The 20,939-nt window shown below is 44.5% G+C and overlaps 1 protein-coding gene across 3 annotated transcripts in view; it reads right to left on the reverse strand.

Annotated features, from left to right (window-relative positions):
- RNF130 (ring finger protein 130) overlaps positions 1–20,939 on the reverse strand; it is a 247,138-nt gene that overhangs the window by 63,027 nt on the left and 163,172 nt on the right. For all 3 annotated transcript variants that reach the window (XM_044281117.1, XM_044281116.1, XM_044281118.1), the window contains exon 4: positions 9,346–9,417. In XM_044281117.1, the coding sequence (XP_044137052.1) occupies positions 9,346–9,417 (72 nt within the window). The remainder of the gene's footprint in view (positions 1–9,345; positions 9,418–20,939) is intronic.

Here is a 20,939-nt window from a genome sequence, read left to right on the forward strand (position 1 = left end):
CCACGAGGCCCCTGTATAAGGTCTTCTGCTTTATATGCCATTCTTAAAGAGGACCTTTCATACTTTGCCTAGATACATACCTTTACCTTTACCTCCCCACTGATTCTGCCACCCTGCCTGTTTTTTTTTTTTTATATCGCTCCTGCGCCCCCATGTAGTTTTCCTGCTCAGTATGTTAATCCTGAGAATCGGTAATGAGAGGAGGAGATACCAGGGTTTCTCAAGGGGGTCTTCTTCTCCTTGGCTGTGCTGCAATCCAATCACAGCGGAGAGCGTCACACCCAGGGAGAAAAAAAAAAACTCACCTTCTCCCTGGCTGTGCCGCTCTTCGCTGTGATTGACTCATTACCCAGCAAGTAAAGGTATTTATCTAGAATAAGTAAAAACCATGAAAGCAAACCAAAAAAGCAGCCTAGTAATCACATAATGGTCCTAACAATAATTCTGTATTGTGCACCAGGTCAGGGAAAAGAGCCCAGGCGCCACTATCTTCTTAGATTTGCACACTGCTAAGGCTACTACCATTTTCTTACACAGCATGTACAATACATACACTGCTCCGAGCTGCCTAGCCCAGTATATGTATCCTGCATATTACTGCAGTTCTGTGGCAAAATACGTCACAAATCCAAGGCTAAATCCACATATGTTAAATGGGGATTTGACGCAGATGCATATCATCTATGAGTCCTTCTTCCCGAGTACAGAACAGAACCTTTTCATTTACTTTTGGAGGATTTTGTTTGCTAATACAATTAAGATTTGTTTGCAACTGCAAAGAGTTGACAGAACAACACTGTTTAGTGAAAATCGTTCGGTGGAGAAGTGTATGCAAAGCTGTTTAGCAACAAGAAATTGCTGCTATTTTCATACAAAGCTGCTCTTGTCTTCTCTATTCCCCTTTGTTCTGAAGGACAGGCTGTGAAGATGTGCCACGTACTGCCAATAGGAACGAAAGTATGAATTATCTACTACAGGCACTTATTACAAAAGGCAAAACTATGTGCAGCCTAATAATTTTCAATTTGCCTTTTAAAAAATGAGACCCCAGGCATGACTATCCAAACTTTTGCTCACCAGGTTGTTATGCAAATTGAAACGCCTAGCATGACCTGTATAGACTGTCAGCAGTCTCCTATACAGGCTGGAGACTACTGGCATAACTGCCCCAGTAGATACCACCATTGAAGACTAAACTGGGAGTTGGGTGCAATAAGTTGAAGACTGTAGACCAAAAGGCCCAAGAACATCTGGCCATCAAAGACAGCAGGGGAGCCAGTGGGTGGAGGCTACTGACCTAAAAACACAGGAAAGTCAGTGCCATGAACTAGCTGCTCACTAGAACAAATACAATATCCACATAACATAAAATAAATGATATTAAATCAACAGTACACTATACATTTGATGCCATAAGTGGCAGAAGTCAGCCTGGACAATTATATCTGATAAATGTAACCTATTCAACTTGACCACTGACCTCACAGAGCCATCATCAGGAAGACCAACCAGATCTGCTTACCTGGTGGCACCAAACCTTTCTTCACTAAATTCGTTATCGATTGCTTCCATTGAATAGGGTATACATTTACAAATGATCAAATGTTCTTGAGCAAATGATCCCAATTTCCATGACTTGGCAACCAGATACCATACTGGCACAAAATAGCAGCTTGGTAATGGTAAAGTTAATTGTGATTATAGATTTATTTCTGAAGTAGCTATGTACTGCCCAGCATGGGAGACATTTCTGTACGATGACATTAATGGAGTTTAATCGTTATAATTTAATGCTGTCCATTACAAAATCCAGCTGACTCATACAGCCAAAAATGACCTGGCACAGTCCCTGGATGCAAGAAGATACATGGGAAAATAAAGACATTCTGAGATACAGCTCAGATTCTTCTTAGAATCAACAGCAAAATTTGAATTGTTGACTGTACGAGTGTGGCTCACCCTAAAATTAATTGCCCAGGTTGTGGCACATCTGTACCTCCTTACTCAACTATAGTTACAACCTCATAGTGGGATTTTCCTCTCCCTGTTTTTGCACGTCATGATACCCTCAATGCCTGCAATGTGTCTCTTGGATCTACTAATATCTAGCAGAGGTAGTAGCAGCGATAGCATTTGATCACGCATTTTTGGAGGACCTCTTTATAATAACTTTGTGGCGTGGCCTCTGTTGATAGGGTGCATATGTGTTGTTTAACACGAAGAACATTCCAAGTATTGCCAATGACTGTACCTGAAAATGACTGATAAGCTTATCTACAGATACTTGTCTTGGCAAATGTTCTAAATTGCCCCTTAAAATCTCTAGAAACCGTTCCCTGACACACGTGATGAAGATGACACAGGGAAATAACTCAAACTAATCTAAAGAGTATTGAGCCTCAAAATGAAAAAAATAAAAATACTTAAAATGTTTTTGGCCAGTTTGGGAAATGCAGTCGTGGCGAAGGCCACACTTACTGTAGGTCAGCTGATCTGAACTAACTGCATGAAGGTGACCTATAAAGCTGTGAGCTCCAGCCCAACTGAGGGTCTACCGTCCTGGACTCATATGAGGCCCTGTAATTAACATATAGCTCGTTTGTATCAGATGCCAACTAGTGGGGGTTCTGAGAATCGCTCAACCTGTGCCATTGGAAAGCTCACTAGAGCAGCATCATGAAACCAAACTCTGATTGCCACCATGGGGGAGATTTATCAAACTGCTGTAAAGTATAACTGGATTAGTTGCCCATATCAACCAAGCCAGTTCTACTTTACACCAGTTTGATAAATCTCCCCCCATAATTCCATAACTCATGAACTCCTGTCAGTGAGTTAGAGAGACTAATTAAAATCTTGAGCGCGCTGTTCTCCATGTGTTTTGGGAAGAACTTCCTATATATAGACATGCCATAAATAAAGACACTAACAAGTACAGGAAGGTTCTGATAGCTCTGAGCTGTGCATTTCTGGACTTTATAGCATGTTATCTGCAAAAAGAAAAAATAAAGAGGACTGCTCCTACCTAATAGTTCTGCATCACCTAAGAAATGTGATGAAGTCATAGGTCACACTACATTTTTTCCGGAAGAGTAAAAATACTCCTCTTAGGCCTCGTTCACACTTCAGTGTTTGGTCAGTGATTTCTATCAGTGATTTGTGAGCCAGAACCAGATGTGGAGCCTCCACAGAGATGAGGTAGAAGGAAAAGATCTGCACCTGTTCTGTGTTTAGAGCAGCACCTGGTTTTGGCTCACAAATCACTGATGGAAATCACTGACCAAACACTGAAGTGTGAATGAGGCCTTAGGGTACTTTCACACTAGCGGGTTATTTTTCCGGCATAGAGTTCTGTCCTAGAGGCTCTATACCGGAAAAGAACTGATCAGTTTTATCCTAATGCATTCTGAATGGAGAGCAATCCGTTCAGGATGGATCAGGATTTCTTCAGTTCAGTCATTTTGACTTGTCAGGACGGAGGTAATACCGCAGCATGCTACAGTTTTATCTCCAGCCCAAAATCTGGAACACTTGCCGATCAGGCATTTTTTTCCATAGGAATGTAATAGTGTCAAAATACTGCAATGCCGGATCCGTCCTTCCGGTCTGCACATGTGCAGACCGCAAAAAATTATAAAAATAAATAAATGCTGGATCCGTTTTTCCGAATGACACCAGAAAGATGGATCCGGCATTTCAATGCATTTGTAAGACAGATCAGGATCCTGATCAGTCTTACAAATGCCATCAGTTGGCATACGTTTTGACGGATCCGGCAGGCAGTTCCGGCAACGGAAATGCCTGCCGGATTCCTCTGCCGCAAGTGGAAAAGTAGCCAGTTTTTCAGGAGTATTTTTAGCCGAGGAGCAGAATGACAGTTGCAGCAATTCACATATCGAATATATAGGCCTACATAATGTTAAGAGGTTGCTATTCATACACGGAAGTAGGGAAGCAATTGCTAGTCTACTCTATAACTGTATCCTATGCATAAATAATAAAAGTAAACAACTTTACATTTATCCGACATCCTATACTAAACATAAGACCACTGCTGCCACAAAAGAGCCATATACACTGCCTCCACAACAGTGTCGCCATAACAGAGCTATACAGAGCCTCCATAACAGTGCCACCATAACAGAGCTATACAGAGCCTCCATAACAGTGCCACCATAACAGAGCTATACAGAGCTTCCATAACTGTGCTGCCATAACAGAGCTTCCATAACAGTGCCGCAATAACAGAGCTACCATAACAGTGCTGCCATAACAGAGCTTCCATAACAGTGCCGCAATAACAGAGCTATAGAGTTTCCATAATCGTGCCATGCACAGAGCTTCCAAAACAGTACTGCCATAACAGAGCTATACAGAGTTGCCATAACAGTGCCGCCATAACAGAGCTATACAGAGTTGCCATAACAGTGCCGCCATAACAGAGCTATAGAGTTTCCATAATCGTGCCATACACAGAGCTTCCAAAACAGTGCCGCCATAACAGAGCTATACAGAGTTGCCATAACAGTGCCGCCATAACAGAGCTATACAGAGTTGCCATAACAGTGCCGCCATAACAGAGCTATACGGAGCTTCCATAACAGTGCCGCCATAACAGAGCTATACAGAGCTTCCATAACAGAGCTATACAGAGCTTCCATAACAGTGCCGCCATAACAGAGCTTCCATAACAGTGCCGGCATAACAGAGCTTCCATAACAGCGCCGCCATAACAGAGCTTCCATAACAGTGCCGCCATAACAGAGCTATACAGAGTTGCCATAACAGTGCCGCCATAACAGAGCTATACGGAGCTTCCATAACAGTGCCGCCATAACAGAGCTATACAGAGCTTCCATAACAGAGCTATACAGAGCTTCCATAACAGTGCCGCCATAACAGAGCTTCCATAACAGCGCCGCCATAACAGAGCTTCCATAACAGTGCCGCCATAACAGAGCTATACAGAGCTTCCATAACAGTGCCGCCATAACAGAGCTTCCATAACAGCGCCGCCATAACAGAGCTTCCATAACAGTGCCGCCATAACAGAGCTATACAGAGCTTCCATAACAGTGCCGCCATAACAGAGCTATACAGAGCTTCCATGACAGTGCCGCCATAACAGAGCTATACAGAGCTTCCATAACAGTGCCGTCATAACAGTGCCGTCATAACAGTGCCGTCATAACAGTGCCGTCATAACAGTGCCGTCATAACAGTGCCGTCATGCAACAGTGCGCCATAACAGTGCCGCATAACAGTGCCGCATAACAGTGCGCATACAGTGCCGCCATAACAGTGCCGCCATAACAGTGCCGCCATAACAGTGCCGCCATAACAGTGCCGCCATAACAGTGCCGCCATAACAGTGCCGCCATAACAGAGCTATACAGAGTTGCCATAACAGTGCCGCCATAACAGAGCTATACGGAGCTTCCATAACAGTGCCGCCATAACAGAGCTATACAGAGCTTCCATAACAGAGCTATACAGAGCTTCCATAACAGTGCCGCCATAACAAAGCTATACAGAGCTTCCATAACAGTGCCGCCATAACAGAGCTTCCATAACAGTGCCGCCATAACAGAGCTTCCATAACAGTGCCGCCATAACAGAGCTTCCATAACAGAGCCGCAATAACAGAGCTTCCATAACAGTGCCGTCATAACAGTGCCGTCATAACAGTGCCGTCATAATCAGTGCCGCCACAACAGAGCTTCCATAACAGTGCCGCCATAACAGAGCTTCCATAACAGTGCCGCCATAACAGAGCTATACAGAGCTTCCATAACTGTGCTGCCATAACAGAGCTTCCATAACAGTGCCGCAATAACAGAGCTTCCATAACAGTGATGCCATAACAGAGCTTCCATAACAGTGCCGCAATAACAGAGCTATAGAGTTTCCATAATCGTGCCATGCACAGAGCTTCCAAAACAGTACTGCCATAACAGAGCTATACAGAGTTGCCATAACAGTGCCGCCATAACAGAGCTATACAGAGTTGCCATAACAGTGCCGCCATAACAGAGCTATAGAGTTTCCATAATCGTGCCATACACAGAGCTTCCAAAACAGTGCCGCCATAACAGAGCTATACAGAGTTGCCATAACAGTGCCGCCATAACAGAGCTATACGGAGCTTCCATAACAGTGCCGCCATAACAGAGCTATACAGAGCTTCCATAACAGAGCTATACAGAGCTTCCATAACAGTGCCGCCATAACAGAGCTTCCATAACAGTGTCGGCATAACAGAGCTTCCATAACAGCGCCGCCATAACAGAGCTTCCATAACAGTGCCGCCATAACAGAGCTATACAGAGCTTCCATGACAGTGCCGCCATAACAGAGCTATACAGAGCTTCCATGACAGTGCCGCCATAACAGAGCTATACAGAGCTTCCATAACAGTGCCGTCATAACAGTGCCGTCATAACAGTGCCGTCATAACAGTGCCGTCATAACAGTGCCGTCATAACAGTGCCGTCATAACAGTGCCGTCATAACAGTGCCGTCATAACAGTGCCGTCATAACAGTGCCGCCATAACAGTGCCGCCATAACAGTGCCGCCATAACAGTGCCGCCATAACAGAGCTATACAGAGTTGCCATAACAGTGCCGCCATAACAGAGCTATACGGAGCTTCCATAACAGTGCCGCCATAACAGAGCTATACAGAGCTCCCATAACAGAGCTATACAGAGCTTCCATAACAGTGCCGCCATAACAAAGCTATACAGAGCTTCCATAACAGTGCCGCCATAACAGAGCTTCCATAACAGTGCCGCCATAACAGAGCTTCCATAACAGTGCCGCAATAACAGAGCTTCCATAACAGAGCCGCAATAACAGAGCTTCCATAACAGAGCCGCAATAACAGAGCTTCCATAACAGTGCCGTCATAACAGTGCCGTCATAATAATGCCGCCATAACAGAGCTTCCATAACAGTGCCGCCATAACAGAGCTTCCATAACAGTGCCGCCATAACAGAGCTATACAGAGCTTCCATAACAGCTTCCATAACAGAGCTATACAGAGTTGCCATAACAGTGCCGCCATAACAGAGCTTCCATAACAGTGCCGCCATAACAGAGCTTCCATAACAGTGCTGCCATAACAGAGCTTCCATAACAGTGATGCCATAACAGAGCTTCCATAACAGTGCTGCCATAACAGAGCTTCCATAACAGTGCTGCCATAACAGAGCTTCCATAACAGTGCTGCCATAACAGAGCTATAGAGAGCTTCCATAACAGTGCCACCATAACAGAGCTATACAGAGCTTCCATAACAGTGCTATACAGAGCATCCTCCACTCCCATCTTCAAATGCAGACCAAACCAACCATCTTCAGTAGTTCACCAAAGATTTAAGGGGTCATTTATTAAGACTCTGTTCTTAATAACCCCTACGGTAGATCCGCCAAAGTTATGATGAGGTGCCGGCCTCATAATGTCGGCGCATCTAGCGCCAATCTAAATGTAAGCCAGCTTCCTTCCTGTCTTACATTTAGACCATTTTCTTTGCCTAAAACCGGCCTGTCCCCTTCCCCACCGCGCTCACTGTTTTAGACTGGGCGTGAGCGGGGAGAAGTCGCTGATTTCAGCACAAAGGACCTTTGCACCGCAATTTGTGCCAGAGTATGCCTTATTTAGGTGTATTTGTGTTTGATAAATGAGCCCCTTAGTGTCCCTTTAATTCTGACACCCGGAGTTCCCGCTATTAACATGCAGGTCCGAGAACAGTATCACATCACAGACGATAATAGAACGCAGATCTTCACTTGGACTGCCTTTTTATGAGCAATGTACAAACTAAATGCCTCCAGATTCCTCTATGGAAAAGGAATGCAGCCGGAGAGACCATGTACTGTGGGCAGTTCTTCCTCCTGGGAAACAGGCTGGTGGTTCCCAGAACAGTATTTGTATATAAGCACAAAGGAGAGCTCAGGGATGCATACAAATCATACCTTTGGTGTGAGGGGTTAAGCCGGCATGGTTTTCTGCTGTTTACTAGTGTTGAAGTGTCTGTGGGTTTCGTACATAAATATTACATTTAAGCAGGTGACATTGTATACTGCTGCGTGGTGTCTATGACCAATCTGTTTATTAGCATGGTAGGAATCAAGTAGGCCATGCTCGGATTTCACTGAAATTGCTTTAAAAATAGCAAAGACTGCAAGAGAGCGTGCTATTAAATAAACTGAGATTTAAGGAGTTTTCTAAAGAATTATAAAATGGTCCATCCTGAAGATTATTACATAGCTGTACAGTATATGCATACAGTACTGAAAGATCCAAAGTTCCCAGATTTGGCCTACAGTCCTCATAGGACATTACAGCTGATTGCATAGGGCGCTTATTCACAATCAACTGAGTCTGCCAGAACATGAATTGCTTTTGCCCTAACAGGGTATAAGGACAGGGGTTGTGGCATGTATCAGGACCTTTTGTAGTTAAATGGGTTTTCCTGGAATCATATATTGCTGACATATCCTCAGGATAGGTCCTCAATATCTGACTGATGGGGATCTGACTCTTGCCCCCTTGCCAATCAGCTGTATGAAGAGGCCACAGCTTTCCAAGCAATGCTGTGGCCTCTCCTAGGCCAGTAACATCATCTTCAATCACATGGCCTAGTTGGAGCTCAGTGCCACTCAAGCGAATGGGCTTGAGCTGCAAGTCCAAGCACAGACACTACACCATGTATAGCACTGTGCTTGGTTAGTTGAGAGGAGATAGCAGAGCTCACCGAGTGCCGAAGCCTCAAATAGCTGATCGTCAAGGGTGCAGGGTGTTGGACCCCCACCATTCATATACTGATGACCCATTTGGAGCTAGAATCCTACTCCACACTGATGACGGGCAACACGCCGAAACAGCTCTCTGTGGATGGATAACTGGCTTAGGTGTTCCCCATCACATCCTTAAGGCTTGTAAAAGAGCTGGACACAGGGGCCACTTAATATGGCCCGGTGATCTCTGTAATGGGGACAGCCCTTTGCTTGGTTTTCCTTCCTTTGAGGGATATCTGGCTTTCACTGTGTTGAAGACCCATAACTGGGGCTCCACTGTAATTTTGCATATTTGGGGATAGGTCATATAAATTTCATTTGGACTTTAACAAGTCCAAATGAAATGTGAACATAGCTTTTTTAAGTGGTGAATATAAAATTACATGAAACATGAATGTTTTTTTTTCTAGCAGAAGACATTTCTACATACGCAATCCCGAAGGAGCCAGTAGAAATGAACTAACAAACACCTAATATGCATGTTCAGTTCACAGTCATCACATGTGGACATAACCAGACATTTTGCTTATGAAAGCGGATACCTTATCTCCTTTTCTGACCGTTCTTGTCGTAAGTTTCCCGATGGCTTTCTTTGCTGCATCTCCAAGCCGTCTCTGTGAAAATATTAAGAGAGACAGACACACATCATTGGTGCAATTCTGCCATCAACAAAAAATCAAAGCAACAAATCCATCATCACTCATCATAGAAAAAATATCAAACCTTAGCCAGTAACAAACATCCATTAGATGCAAGTCCAACGAATGAAATGAGCAATTCTTTTTATTATGACCTTTTTAGACAGGGGACCCCTGTTCCAGACCCCAATATTCATGAGTGCTTCCATCGGTCTGATGGGGGAAGTGCTAATTTTTCAGTCTTCCACTACCTCTGCATAGAACAACCCCATTCTGATGCCTGCACCAGGCACCACCCTCGAGCAAATTCAATGTATATAGCAGTACAGTGCTGAGCACAGGCAGACCAGGCTCATCACTGACCAGAGAGATCCAACAGCTCAACAGATATTATTGAAATAGCATCCCTCCACCTGAGCTGGCAAACCAGGCGGCCACCTTCCACTGCCTACCTTGTCCAGGCCCTTCAGCTGGGGTATGCTGTGGACTTCCACGTTACACCCTCAAATCTGCATGGATTTTTTTTTTACCTAGCGTGTGAGTAGCCTTCCTAATTCAGACCTTACTCAGCCATTATTATGATATGACCAGATGGTAAAACCTAAGGCCCACCAAAGATAACAAAGATGTGCTTTAGATCCGCCTGACATTCAAGCACCAGGGGGTGGCTGAACAAAGTTATTCTTTCCGACCGCTTTGAAAAACAGGTTTCAATAAAATAAAATAAAGAGAAGCCATACAGTTTTAAAGAATCAGAAAGATCAATGTCTGGTCCGGCTTCAAAATGAGTTTGTAAATGAAAGCCTGCATACTGTGTCGAAAGGTCAAACACTGATGTGTCCCATCAAAGTTAATGAAGGTCGGCCGCATTCTGTTTGCTGCCATAAGCCCTGAAATAAAGGTCTCATCTATATTCAGGAAAATGGCCTCTGACTGAGCCCAATTAACCCTTGAAATAGTTGTTAAACTTCTGGACATAATAGGACACTGAGATTGCATGGACTTCACTGTACAAATCTGGTCATCTCTTGCAATAATAAAAGGGCTATTCCCTTGGGGTATACCAAAATGCCTCATGTGTGGGGCTATGGCTATAGGTCTATGGAGAGGTGGTCATGCACAAAGTCTAAGGAATTTACAGAACGAACCAAGGAAGCAGACACCCCTTTCTCCCGATGTGTGAGGGCTGAAGGCAAATCTATCAAGCATTTATGGTGTATAATGAGGATAGGTCATATATGCATAACATGGGAAGAACTTTTCAAGGCTAGGTTCACATTTGCGTTGGAGGTTCCATTTGGAGCCTCCTTTATAGATTCTGACAAAAAGCTGACGGATCCCATTATTGCCAATGAGGACCATTGGGCGCCTCTGGCGTCGGTCATATGCTGGAATAGTGCTTCTGGTTCTCTTACATTTATCTTTTTTCCTACACTGGAACACAAAAACAGACTATATGCCACTGCTTTCTCCTATCCTATGAATAATAAAGCACATAGTAATGATGTAAAAAAATAAAATAAAAAATCTGCACTGTGTGGACTACTACTGGGTTCTCTTGACTGTTCTCTTGCGACTCTTTGACTGGTTTGGTCTTTTCCGCCTGTCTTCAATGAATAACTGGCTACAGTGAGCACCCCCTAGTGGTCTTTAGTTGGCTTTTTCCAACTGGCAAGCTGGTAAACAGGACCAGACTCCTGACGGCCGTTCTTTCTGCAAGGCTACTTTCACACTCGTGTTTTGGCTTTTCATTTGTGAGATCCGTTCAGGGCTCTCACACGTGGTCCGAAACGGATCAGTTTTGCCCTAATGCATTCTGAATGGAAAAGGATCCGCTCGGAACGCATTAGTTTGCCTCCGTTCAGTCACCATTCCGCTTTTGGTGCAAGCAGCGTTTTGGTGTCCGTCTGATGAAACTGAGCCAAACGGATTCGTCCTGGCACACAATATAAGTCAATGGGGACAGATCAGTTTTCTCTGACGCAATCTGGCACAATAGAAAACGGATCCGTCCTCAATTTACTTTCAATGGTGTTCAAAACGGATCCGTCTTGGCTATGTTACAGATTATACAAATGGATCTATTCTGAATGGATGCAGACGGTTGTATTATCTGAATAGACGGATCCGCACAAAGCACGAGTGTGAAAGTAGCCTTAATCGTGAGTCCTACACAATCGAATTGCAAGTATTACAAATATCATTAAATTTACTGTAATTTAAAAATCACTATATGTTATTATACAGATCAAGTGTCAAAATTGGCTTGATGATGATATATACAGTGTGTATATATATATATATATATATATATATAAAATTTGCAGTGTCCAAAGGTAAGCAATGCTACAATATAGGTAAAAGTTTGCAAGCGACAACAAAAATACATGAAGGTTAAGAAAAGGCTCCTTGCCAGGCACCAACAATGATTCCGAAGTCTAAATACAAGGAAGGAAGGAAGGAAAGGCTCAGTTTTCAGCCTCACAGCAGCAACCAATCCTTTCTGGAAAGGAACCAGCTTATTTTATATTGATATGTGACTTGGAAGATACTTGGTGTCTGATATTGATATTACCAGAGGGAGGTCCTGCGGGAATAGCACTCAGAACCCCCATCTACTGTTTTTCCATTGATTTTGTACAATGCATATGGAAGAGCTTAAGGACAAGATACTACTGCATGTATACGATTACACTAGGCACATGTAAAGGTGAAATATTTTATGGGTGCATCAAATTGTGAGCTCCATTGGGGACAGTGAGTGATGATAATGTCTGTAAAGTGCTGTGGCATACCTCAGCGCTATATAAGTGGGTAAAATAAAGAAATAATAAATAAAAGAGGTAGATACGTTCTACAAAAATGTAACTAAAGGGGTTTCCAAGAGTTTTTACTTATGACCTATCTTCCGGATAGGTCCTCAGTATCTGATTGGTGGAGGTCCAGCACCGGGGAACCCCAGCCAATCAGCTGTTTGATAAGGCACCGGTGTATCAGTAAAAATATATTGGAAAACAGCATTAACTATTGTCAATATAAAAGCAAACACGACATAACTGTATACATACACACAACTAAACTATGGAGATTTCAAAAGTTGACATCATATCAGTACCCCAAAATATGCATGGGCTGGTGGATAGCCAGCTACATAAAAGCAGTAGCACCAGAAGGAGGAGGACAGAAATAACTGCAACACAAATCAATTCACTTTAGACCTTTCACAGTGTAAAGCCTCATTCACACCTCAGGCTGGGTTCAGACCTGAGCGTTTTACAGCGCGTTCCTATGCGCTGTAAAACGCTCAACAGGCAAGAACCAATGATTCCCTATGGGAATGGTTCTCACCTGAGCGTTTTACAGCGCCTACGATCGCGCTGTAAAACGCCCGACGCCCCAAGAAGTACAGGAGCTTCTTTGGGGCGTCTTGTCGCGCGTTCCCGGGCGTTTGCATACTACCGGAGCCGCGTATGCGAGACGCCCGGAGAATAGCGCATACACAGCGCTCAGGTTTGAACCCAGCGTCAGTGTTTTGGTCTGTGATTGTAAACCAAAACCAGGTGCGGCTCTAAACACAGAACAGGTGCAGGTCTTTTCCTTATACCCTTATGTGTGTGTAGGATCCACTCCCGATTTTGGCTCACAAACACTGATGGAAATCACCGACGTGTGAACACCACAAACTTGCCACCTCCAAGTTATTTTCAAATGTAAAATTATGAACGGTGAAATGCTGGCGTGGATATGATCATGAAAGCGGTGAGGTATGTTTGCAAATGTAGAAAAAAAAAGGGCCCTACAAAAAAAAAGTTTCCATTGGTCCATTTGGTATCAGTGCTATGCTGGTGCAACAATTGCGAACTAAGTATCATCAATTAAGCCAAATCAATAACCAATCAGAATAATTAATGAATCCCATGATTAAAGGGGGTTTTCCAGGCTTCCAGGATCGGTCATTAAAGGGATTCTGTCACCAGAATGAACCCTTTTAAACTAGCTGACATTAGCGATGTGCTAATGTCAGCTGAACCTAACTAGCCTGTTCCTACTTTTATCTATGCCCCAGTTACGCCAGAAATATAAAACTTGCATAATATGCTAATTAGGTGTGGGGAGGGTTGATCCTGCTGCTAGAGGCTCCGTTCTCCCACCTCTGGCCACGCCCTGCTACACTAGATTGACAGGGCCAGGCAGCCTTCACCTCCAACTGCCGGCCCTGTGCGCTGGGGAAATCTCGCGCCATTCAGAATCCACGCAGGTGCAGTGAGGAAGCCGGCGAGCGCCCTTCACTCACTGCGACGAATACTGAACGAGACGGCGCAGGCACGAGATTTACATGGCAGACAGGGTCGGCAGTAGGAGACCAACGCTGCCTGGCCCTGTTAATCTAGTGTAGCAGGGCGTGGCCAGGGGTGGGAGAACGGAGCCTTTAGCAGCAGGGGCAATGCCGCCCCCCCCCCCCCCTGCTCCTAGAGGCTAAAAAGCATATTATAAAAGTTAAAAGTAGGAATGGACTAGTTAGGTTCAGCTAGTTAGCACATCGCTAATGTTCAGCTAGTTCAGTGCTTCTCAATTATTTTCTGGGGGGAGCGGTGGGGCGGGGCTATAGTACAGTGACCGCACCGCCCCACCACTATTGCCAGCCCCCAGCTCCTCCTCCCAGTCCCTCCCCCGGCCCCCGCTCCGTACATCGCGTCCAGCGCCTGCTTCTGATCAGAGGAAGGGAGAGGAGCGCTTCCACAATAGACGCGCTCATCTCCCTGCCGCATATTACACTGCGAGCTGTAGGCCGCCCGGCGCCCCTGTTGCTCGGCCGCACAGCCCGCACACCCCAAAGGCCGTCCCTGAACGAGCCCCCCTTTACGGAGCCTGGCGCCCCACTATTTGAGAAGCACTGAGCTAGTTTAATAGGGTTAAATATGGTGACAGAAACCCTTTAATATGCAAGAAGTGAGGGCCTGACACCCTGCACCCTCACCGATCAGTTGTTCTCTGCAGAAAGCAGCTCCATTCAAAGTGTAGTGGCTGTGGCTGGTTACTGCAGCTCGGCTCCCATTCGCTTTATTCCAGCACGGCCACTACACTTTGAATGGAGCTGTGCTTACTGTTCAGCTGATCAGTAGGGATCCAGGGTGTCGGACCCTCACTGATCAGATATTAATCAACTATCCTGAGGAAAGGTTAACAATATCAGGGACCTGGAAAACACCTTTAAACAAACCTACATATAATACGTTGTCAATGAAGGCCCAGATAGGTTTTACTCGTCTGTTATTGGCAGCAATATTTGGATAGTGTTAAACTGTGTAGTGACACACCCAACTGGTAACGCCCATGAGGAACTTCATTCCAAACTGCTAGTAATTAATTCAGTAATAAAAGAATGGCACATTACACAGTTATAAGAATGGGTTCTCCACAATTGTTATCACATGGGGAATGCAACTGGCTGCTAAAACAGACATGTCAAGACAACAATGCTTCCTTTGCCAAGTTGGAGTTTGCTACATCTGTACATTCCCATTAAGAAAGATACAGCAACCTGGTTGGATGTCAAAAGCAAATCCTTCACTTTTACGGTAGATTTCATAAGTAATACCCAAAAGACTAGGCTAAAAGAAAATCGTTTCTGTTTTTATATCTAGGGTTTATGTTTTCCAAGTAGAGATTTCTGAAAAGCTTTTACAAATATAGAATAGCAACACACTCCCATCCCACCATGTACCATTGTAGATGACATCATACTAAAAAGGCATTAACACCTCAATTCCTGTCGTGTTTTATCTAACATTTTTACTTTCTAAAACTGAATAAGGGTAAGAAAAAAAAAAATAAAAAAATCTGAAATTTACATTTACCAAATGGACTGCTTTTTTCTCCTGCTAGCTAATAGCTGCATCTTCTCCTTTACAACATCTGAGCATTTCAAACAGAGATTCTTGAGTTCTGCCACCTTCTCATTAAACATTCATCTGCTGAAGCTTTTTCACCGCATAAAAATTTCATCAAGTTTCGCCTGACCTTTAGAAAATAGTCAGGGAAAAAAGAAAGGTCGTTTCTCACACAGCAACTTGTCTAATGCGCGACATGTATTTAATTTATTTATTTTTTATGGATAAGCTAGCTTGCTTTGTTGCAAACCTTGGCGCTCTACATTAAACCACTGATCTTCCCTGCTGTTCTTTTGAGATATGCCTATTCAGTATGTTCCAAAGAGGAAAATTCTACAGTTCACGGTATAGCTGATTGATATACATAGAGTGTATGTACATATATATATTGTGACAAAGTGAGGGGTTGTGTCTGGCAAGGCAGGTATTTTCCTCCCAGCATGTACAGCTGGGTTGGTTTCCAGCCAGTTGAGGTCAAATACCAGACCGGAGTTTAAGTGCCGGTCCAGGTTTTGGCAGCACCTGGCTGTCCTTAAATAGGAAGCTGGGCTTAGCAGAGAAGTCTCTGTTTTTTGGGATCTGAGGCTTTGTGCCGTGCTGGAGGGCTGACAGCCGCACGCTGGGGAAACAGGCCCCCTTAAAGCCTACTGGGGACTACTGGAGGCAGAACTGCCAGCAAGGTGACTTTTGTTATATGAACTTTCCATTGTGTGTGAATTAAAATCAAGTCTGCAAAGTCGTGCTGTTTTGTGCAATTGCCTCAAGTGTGAATAAACACTGACATTTTTTAGTTAAGAACTTGTATTTTGCCTCTGTATTGTGCCCGCTTACCCTATCTACCAGAGCAAAACACCACAATTGATGGAGGATGCGGGCAAGAGCAGTGAGGCTGGCGTGAAAGCCGATATTTTTGGTTTCTGCATTTTTCAGGGACTGTTGTATGTCGGATATTAAACCAGCTGTATTACAACCAGTGAGGGACAATAAGTTCCTAGCTAGGTGGCAGGGCCCCTAAGATACATATGAGGCATGAGGTTATGTCTCAGGCAGATATGTAAATGATTACAGATGTGGTCTGATTAGACACTGAGTCTTGCCATAAGAGGGCGTAAAAGTACTTCCCCGGCTGCCCTATAAAAAAAGGCTCTCTAGGGCCACTTTTGGAGTGTACCTTTTGGTGAGAGATTGTTGACTGCTAGACATGCCTCTACAACGCACTAGAAGACATTTTGCCCAGTTGAAAGACTTTGAAAGGGGGCACATCATTGAACTGAGAGAAGAAGGATTGTCGATCCAACGGACTTCCCACAACCGTTCTGACCTAGCTGTTAGGAGATGTTTGCGGCAGCGGTTAAATGATTACACACAGTGAACAAGGTCCAGACAGTCCAAAAAGACCGCCAGTACAGAGGATTGTTTGATCTGGCAACAAGCACAAGAAACTCCCACAGTTTTGTTTTCTACCATCCAAACACAGGTGGCACCCTCATTGCACACCTCTATCTGGCTGGACCATTTCCAGGTGCTTAGCAGAAGGAAATTTGGTGTCACAGTGCCAACTACATTTCCTGCCACTGTTGCAAGCCACCATTGCCTTTATTTGCAGTGGTGTCATGAACGAGAAACCTCTTATGGACTGTAACTGTATCGTCCTTAGCGACAAATCCAGGTTCTGTTTGGGATCAGATGATTGAGTATAGAGGCCTCATGGTGAGCGCTTCAATCTTGCCATTGCTGTAGAGTGACTCACTGCTGGTGTGATGATCTGGGCAGCTATCACATATGACAGTTGGTGACCCCTTGTAGTGATATGAAGGACACTAACAGCTCAGGGATATGTGCAGGACACCCGGGAACCCCACCGATCAGCTGTTTGAGAAGGCACCGGCGCTCAAGTGAGCGCCACAGCCTTCTCCTTAGGCCTCCTGCACACGAACGTGTGCACCCCGTGGTCGTGCTGCGGCCTGCAAAATGCAGGCCACAATGCAAGAACACAGTCCGTGGGGCAGCCACAGTGGATGGCTGACCCATTCACTTAAATGGGTTCGCGATCCGGCCGTTCCACAAAAAGATAGAACATGTCCTATCTTTTTGCGGATCGGAAGTACGGGGCGAAACCCCACGGAAGCACTCTGTAGTGCTTCCGTTCCGCATCTCCGGACCCATTCAAGTGAATGGGTCCGCATCCGTGATGCGGAATGCCCACGGAACGGCACCCGTGTATTGCGCATCCGCAAATGTGGTCCGCAATACGGCAACGGGAAGCACACGTTCGTGTGCAGGGGGCCTTACTAACAAAGTACATAGTATAGCAGCTGTGCTTGGTATTGCATAAAAGCACCATTCACGTCTATGGGCCTGAGGTGCACCTAGACCACGTGACGGATGAATGTGCCATCACTTGGCCTAGGGAAAGTTGAGAAACGGCTGTGGTGCTACTGTGAGCACCGATGCCTTCTAAAACAGATGATCGGCAGTGGTCCCAGACCCCACTGTTCCGATATTAATGCTCCAGAGGATAGGTCATCAGTATTTAAGTCTTGGAAAAACCACTTTAAAGGGTTTCTGTCACTAGAATTTTCACTACTAACCTAGATGACATTAGCGATGTGCTAATGTCAGCTGCACCTAACTATGCTATTCTTGTGAGTATTCATGCCCCCGTTACCGGGGCTCCATTCTTCCACCTCATTACACGCCCTCCAAGTCTTGATTGACAGGGCCAGGCATCGTTCGCATCCTCCTGCCGCCCCTGGGGAAATCTCGTGCCGTTCAGTATTTGGCGCAGGCGCGGTGAGGAAGCTGGCAGCCGATGAACGTCCTTCCCTAACGGCTGCCTGGCCCTGTCAATCAAGACTTGGAGGGCGTGTAATGAGGTGGGAGAACGGAGCCTCTAGGAGCAGAAGCAACCCCCTCCCGGGCTCCTAGAGGCTAATTTTCATATTATAAAAGTAAGAACTCTGCAGTAACGGGGGCATGAATAATCACAAGAATAGCTTGTGATAGTTAGGTGCAGCTGACAGTAGCATATCGCTAATGTCAGCCAGTTGAAAATTCTAGTGACAGAAACACTTTAAGTAACAAGTAAGTTATACAGATGCCATACAGCAGGATAAGACACCCATACAGTTTTGTTGTATATTAAAATAAAAATCTTACCGAGTTAAAAAAATGGATTCAACGGAGACGTATTAAAGGGGTTGTCCGGGTTGAGAGCTGAACCCGGACATACCCATAATTTTCACCCAGCAGCCCCCCTGACTTGATCATCGGAGAAGTTCATGTTTACAATCACACACTGCCGGGCGGAAGCTTCCGCTCGGCAGTGTTTTCGGTGACGTCACCGGCTCTGATGGGTGTGCTTTAGAGCTTCCCTAGCCGTTTTACTGGCTAGGGTAGAGCTAAAGCCTGCCCATCAGTGCCGGTGACGTCACCAGGCTTCCTGGCAGCCCCATGGAGAGCCCGGTTCGTAACCGGAACTCCTGAAAATGCCTTTGCCCTGCACAATTTAGCGCAGGGCAAAGGAGAGCATCGGAGCGTGAACTGCTCCGATGCTCAAGTCAGGGGGGCTGCCGGGGTGAAAATGGAGGTATGTCCGGGTTCAGCTCTGAACCCAGACAACCCCTTTAAGTAGCTACACAGAAGCCATAAGGACATTGCTTTACCCTCTGTTAGGGTAGGGAAACCTTATGGACAAATAGGGTGTAGGTCAGTACATCAGAAACATGATGTGAACACAGGATTTTGTTGCCCAGGATTTCATATTGATGACCAATCCTCAGGATCAGCTGTTACCTTGTAGCTCTGGAACTACAAACCCTGTTCATTGTGTAGTGGATGGAGCTGGTAACAGCAACACTACCCCTACTGAAGTGAATAGCAGAAGTTACGAGGTAACACAGGCTTGTCTGGCTCTGCCCTACCTGATACTGAAGTCCTAAACCCAGAAGATAGGCATTCAATATCTAAATTATGAACAACCCCTTTAAGTCACACATAGTAGACAGCAGGCTTCCTAGATGCAACCAAAAACCATGCTGATGTGCACCTTGGAACAGTTTTCAAATTGCTAAAATCACTGCATACCTGGTCCATACCAAGGCAACTGAGCAACTGCCCCTATTCACTCCTTTTGAGGAGGAACTCATGCGTTGATCGACCTGAATAATTCTAGAATCCCACATGCAGCTTGAGCCAAAGCTAGCAGCAGATCAAGCAGGAAGGGAAACTGTCAGTCCTCCAGTTATAAACCCTATTGAAAACATGGCCCTTTTTGACAAAAAATAAATATAGTGCAACCAAAACTCCCACAAAAACAGAATATGTGGGAAAGGTATGATCCGATCTTAAATGGGTTGTCTGGGCTACAGATATTGTTGACCTATCCTCAGGACAGGTGATCATTATCAGATTCGCAGGAGTCAATCTCCTGGCAACCACGCCGATCTGCTGATTTAAGGGGCTGTGGACATATTTTGTAGATTTTTTTTTAAATTCATATAAAAAATGTTCGGTAAGAATATAAATACTTTATGAAGCTAAATTTGCTCATTGAAAAAAGTAAAAAAAACAACAACATTGATTCAGCATTTGAATTTGGTTTGATTTAGGATTTGCTTATTTGCACAGCTATTCTGCAGCGAATGCTGCCAATAAGCAAAACTTGGCAGATAGAGAGGCTTCATTCCTGGAGGGGAAAGTGAGCGGCGCACAATGAGACGTAGATTTGTGTGCCCTTCTAGAAACACAATATCAGCTCGAAATTCCTCTTTATATACTGCTGAGTATTCTCAAAATGCTCTTATTATTCTGAATTAATAAAATTGATATTAAAATGCTAAAAATAAATGAGAATACAGCTGGCTGTTATTACAGTAAAGTATCGTAATAAATGGCTCTAAGCTATATGGCTCTCAGCACATGAGGATCTTAAAACTCATTAAAAACAATGGATGTTGTGGACCAAGCTGCTTCACTGTTGAATCTACTGTTCACATCTAGACTGGTGAATTAATCTCAGATTCTGATAGGAAAAACTGTTGTGTGCAGCATTATTTTTCCCATGAACGCAAAATACCGTACATCAAACCCGAACACAACGGGCTCCATTAAAAGTCAAATGGGTTTGTGGTGAGCCAGTGGTCTCAGTCATATGACAGATCCAGCAGAGTATTGCAATAGTCATTCTAAATGAAAGCCACAACATAAAGAGGGTGGAAACCAAATAGGATATGTAATATAAAATCTATATGTATGTCTGAATATTTAAGGTACAATTTATGCCAGTACACATAACAGTTGGACTCTCTTGGAATAACTGATCCGAAAAACCGAAGAATCTACAATCATGGCCAGCTTCACTTTTAGGCATATTAGGCCTGTGACTATAGGCACCATGGGGAAATAGCACTGACTGAAAATTATTTATATATGAGTACTCCGAAAAGTATATATTCATGTATAAATACATCCTGCCAGATCTGTCTGCATTCCGGGCACCCACCAAGCCCATTCGCTATAATGGGGACAGGAGGAGACCGTGCTCCAGACAAAAAAAATAAAAAATAACCAGGAGCCATTGGCTCCTAAACAAAAAAATGTTGGAGC

Source organism: Bufo gargarizans, chromosome 2, assembly GCF_014858855.1.
Source record: "Bufo gargarizans isolate SCDJY-AF-19 chromosome 2, ASM1485885v1, whole genome shotgun sequence".
Taxonomy (NCBI): domain Eukaryota; kingdom Metazoa; phylum Chordata; class Amphibia; order Anura; family Bufonidae; genus Bufo; species Bufo gargarizans.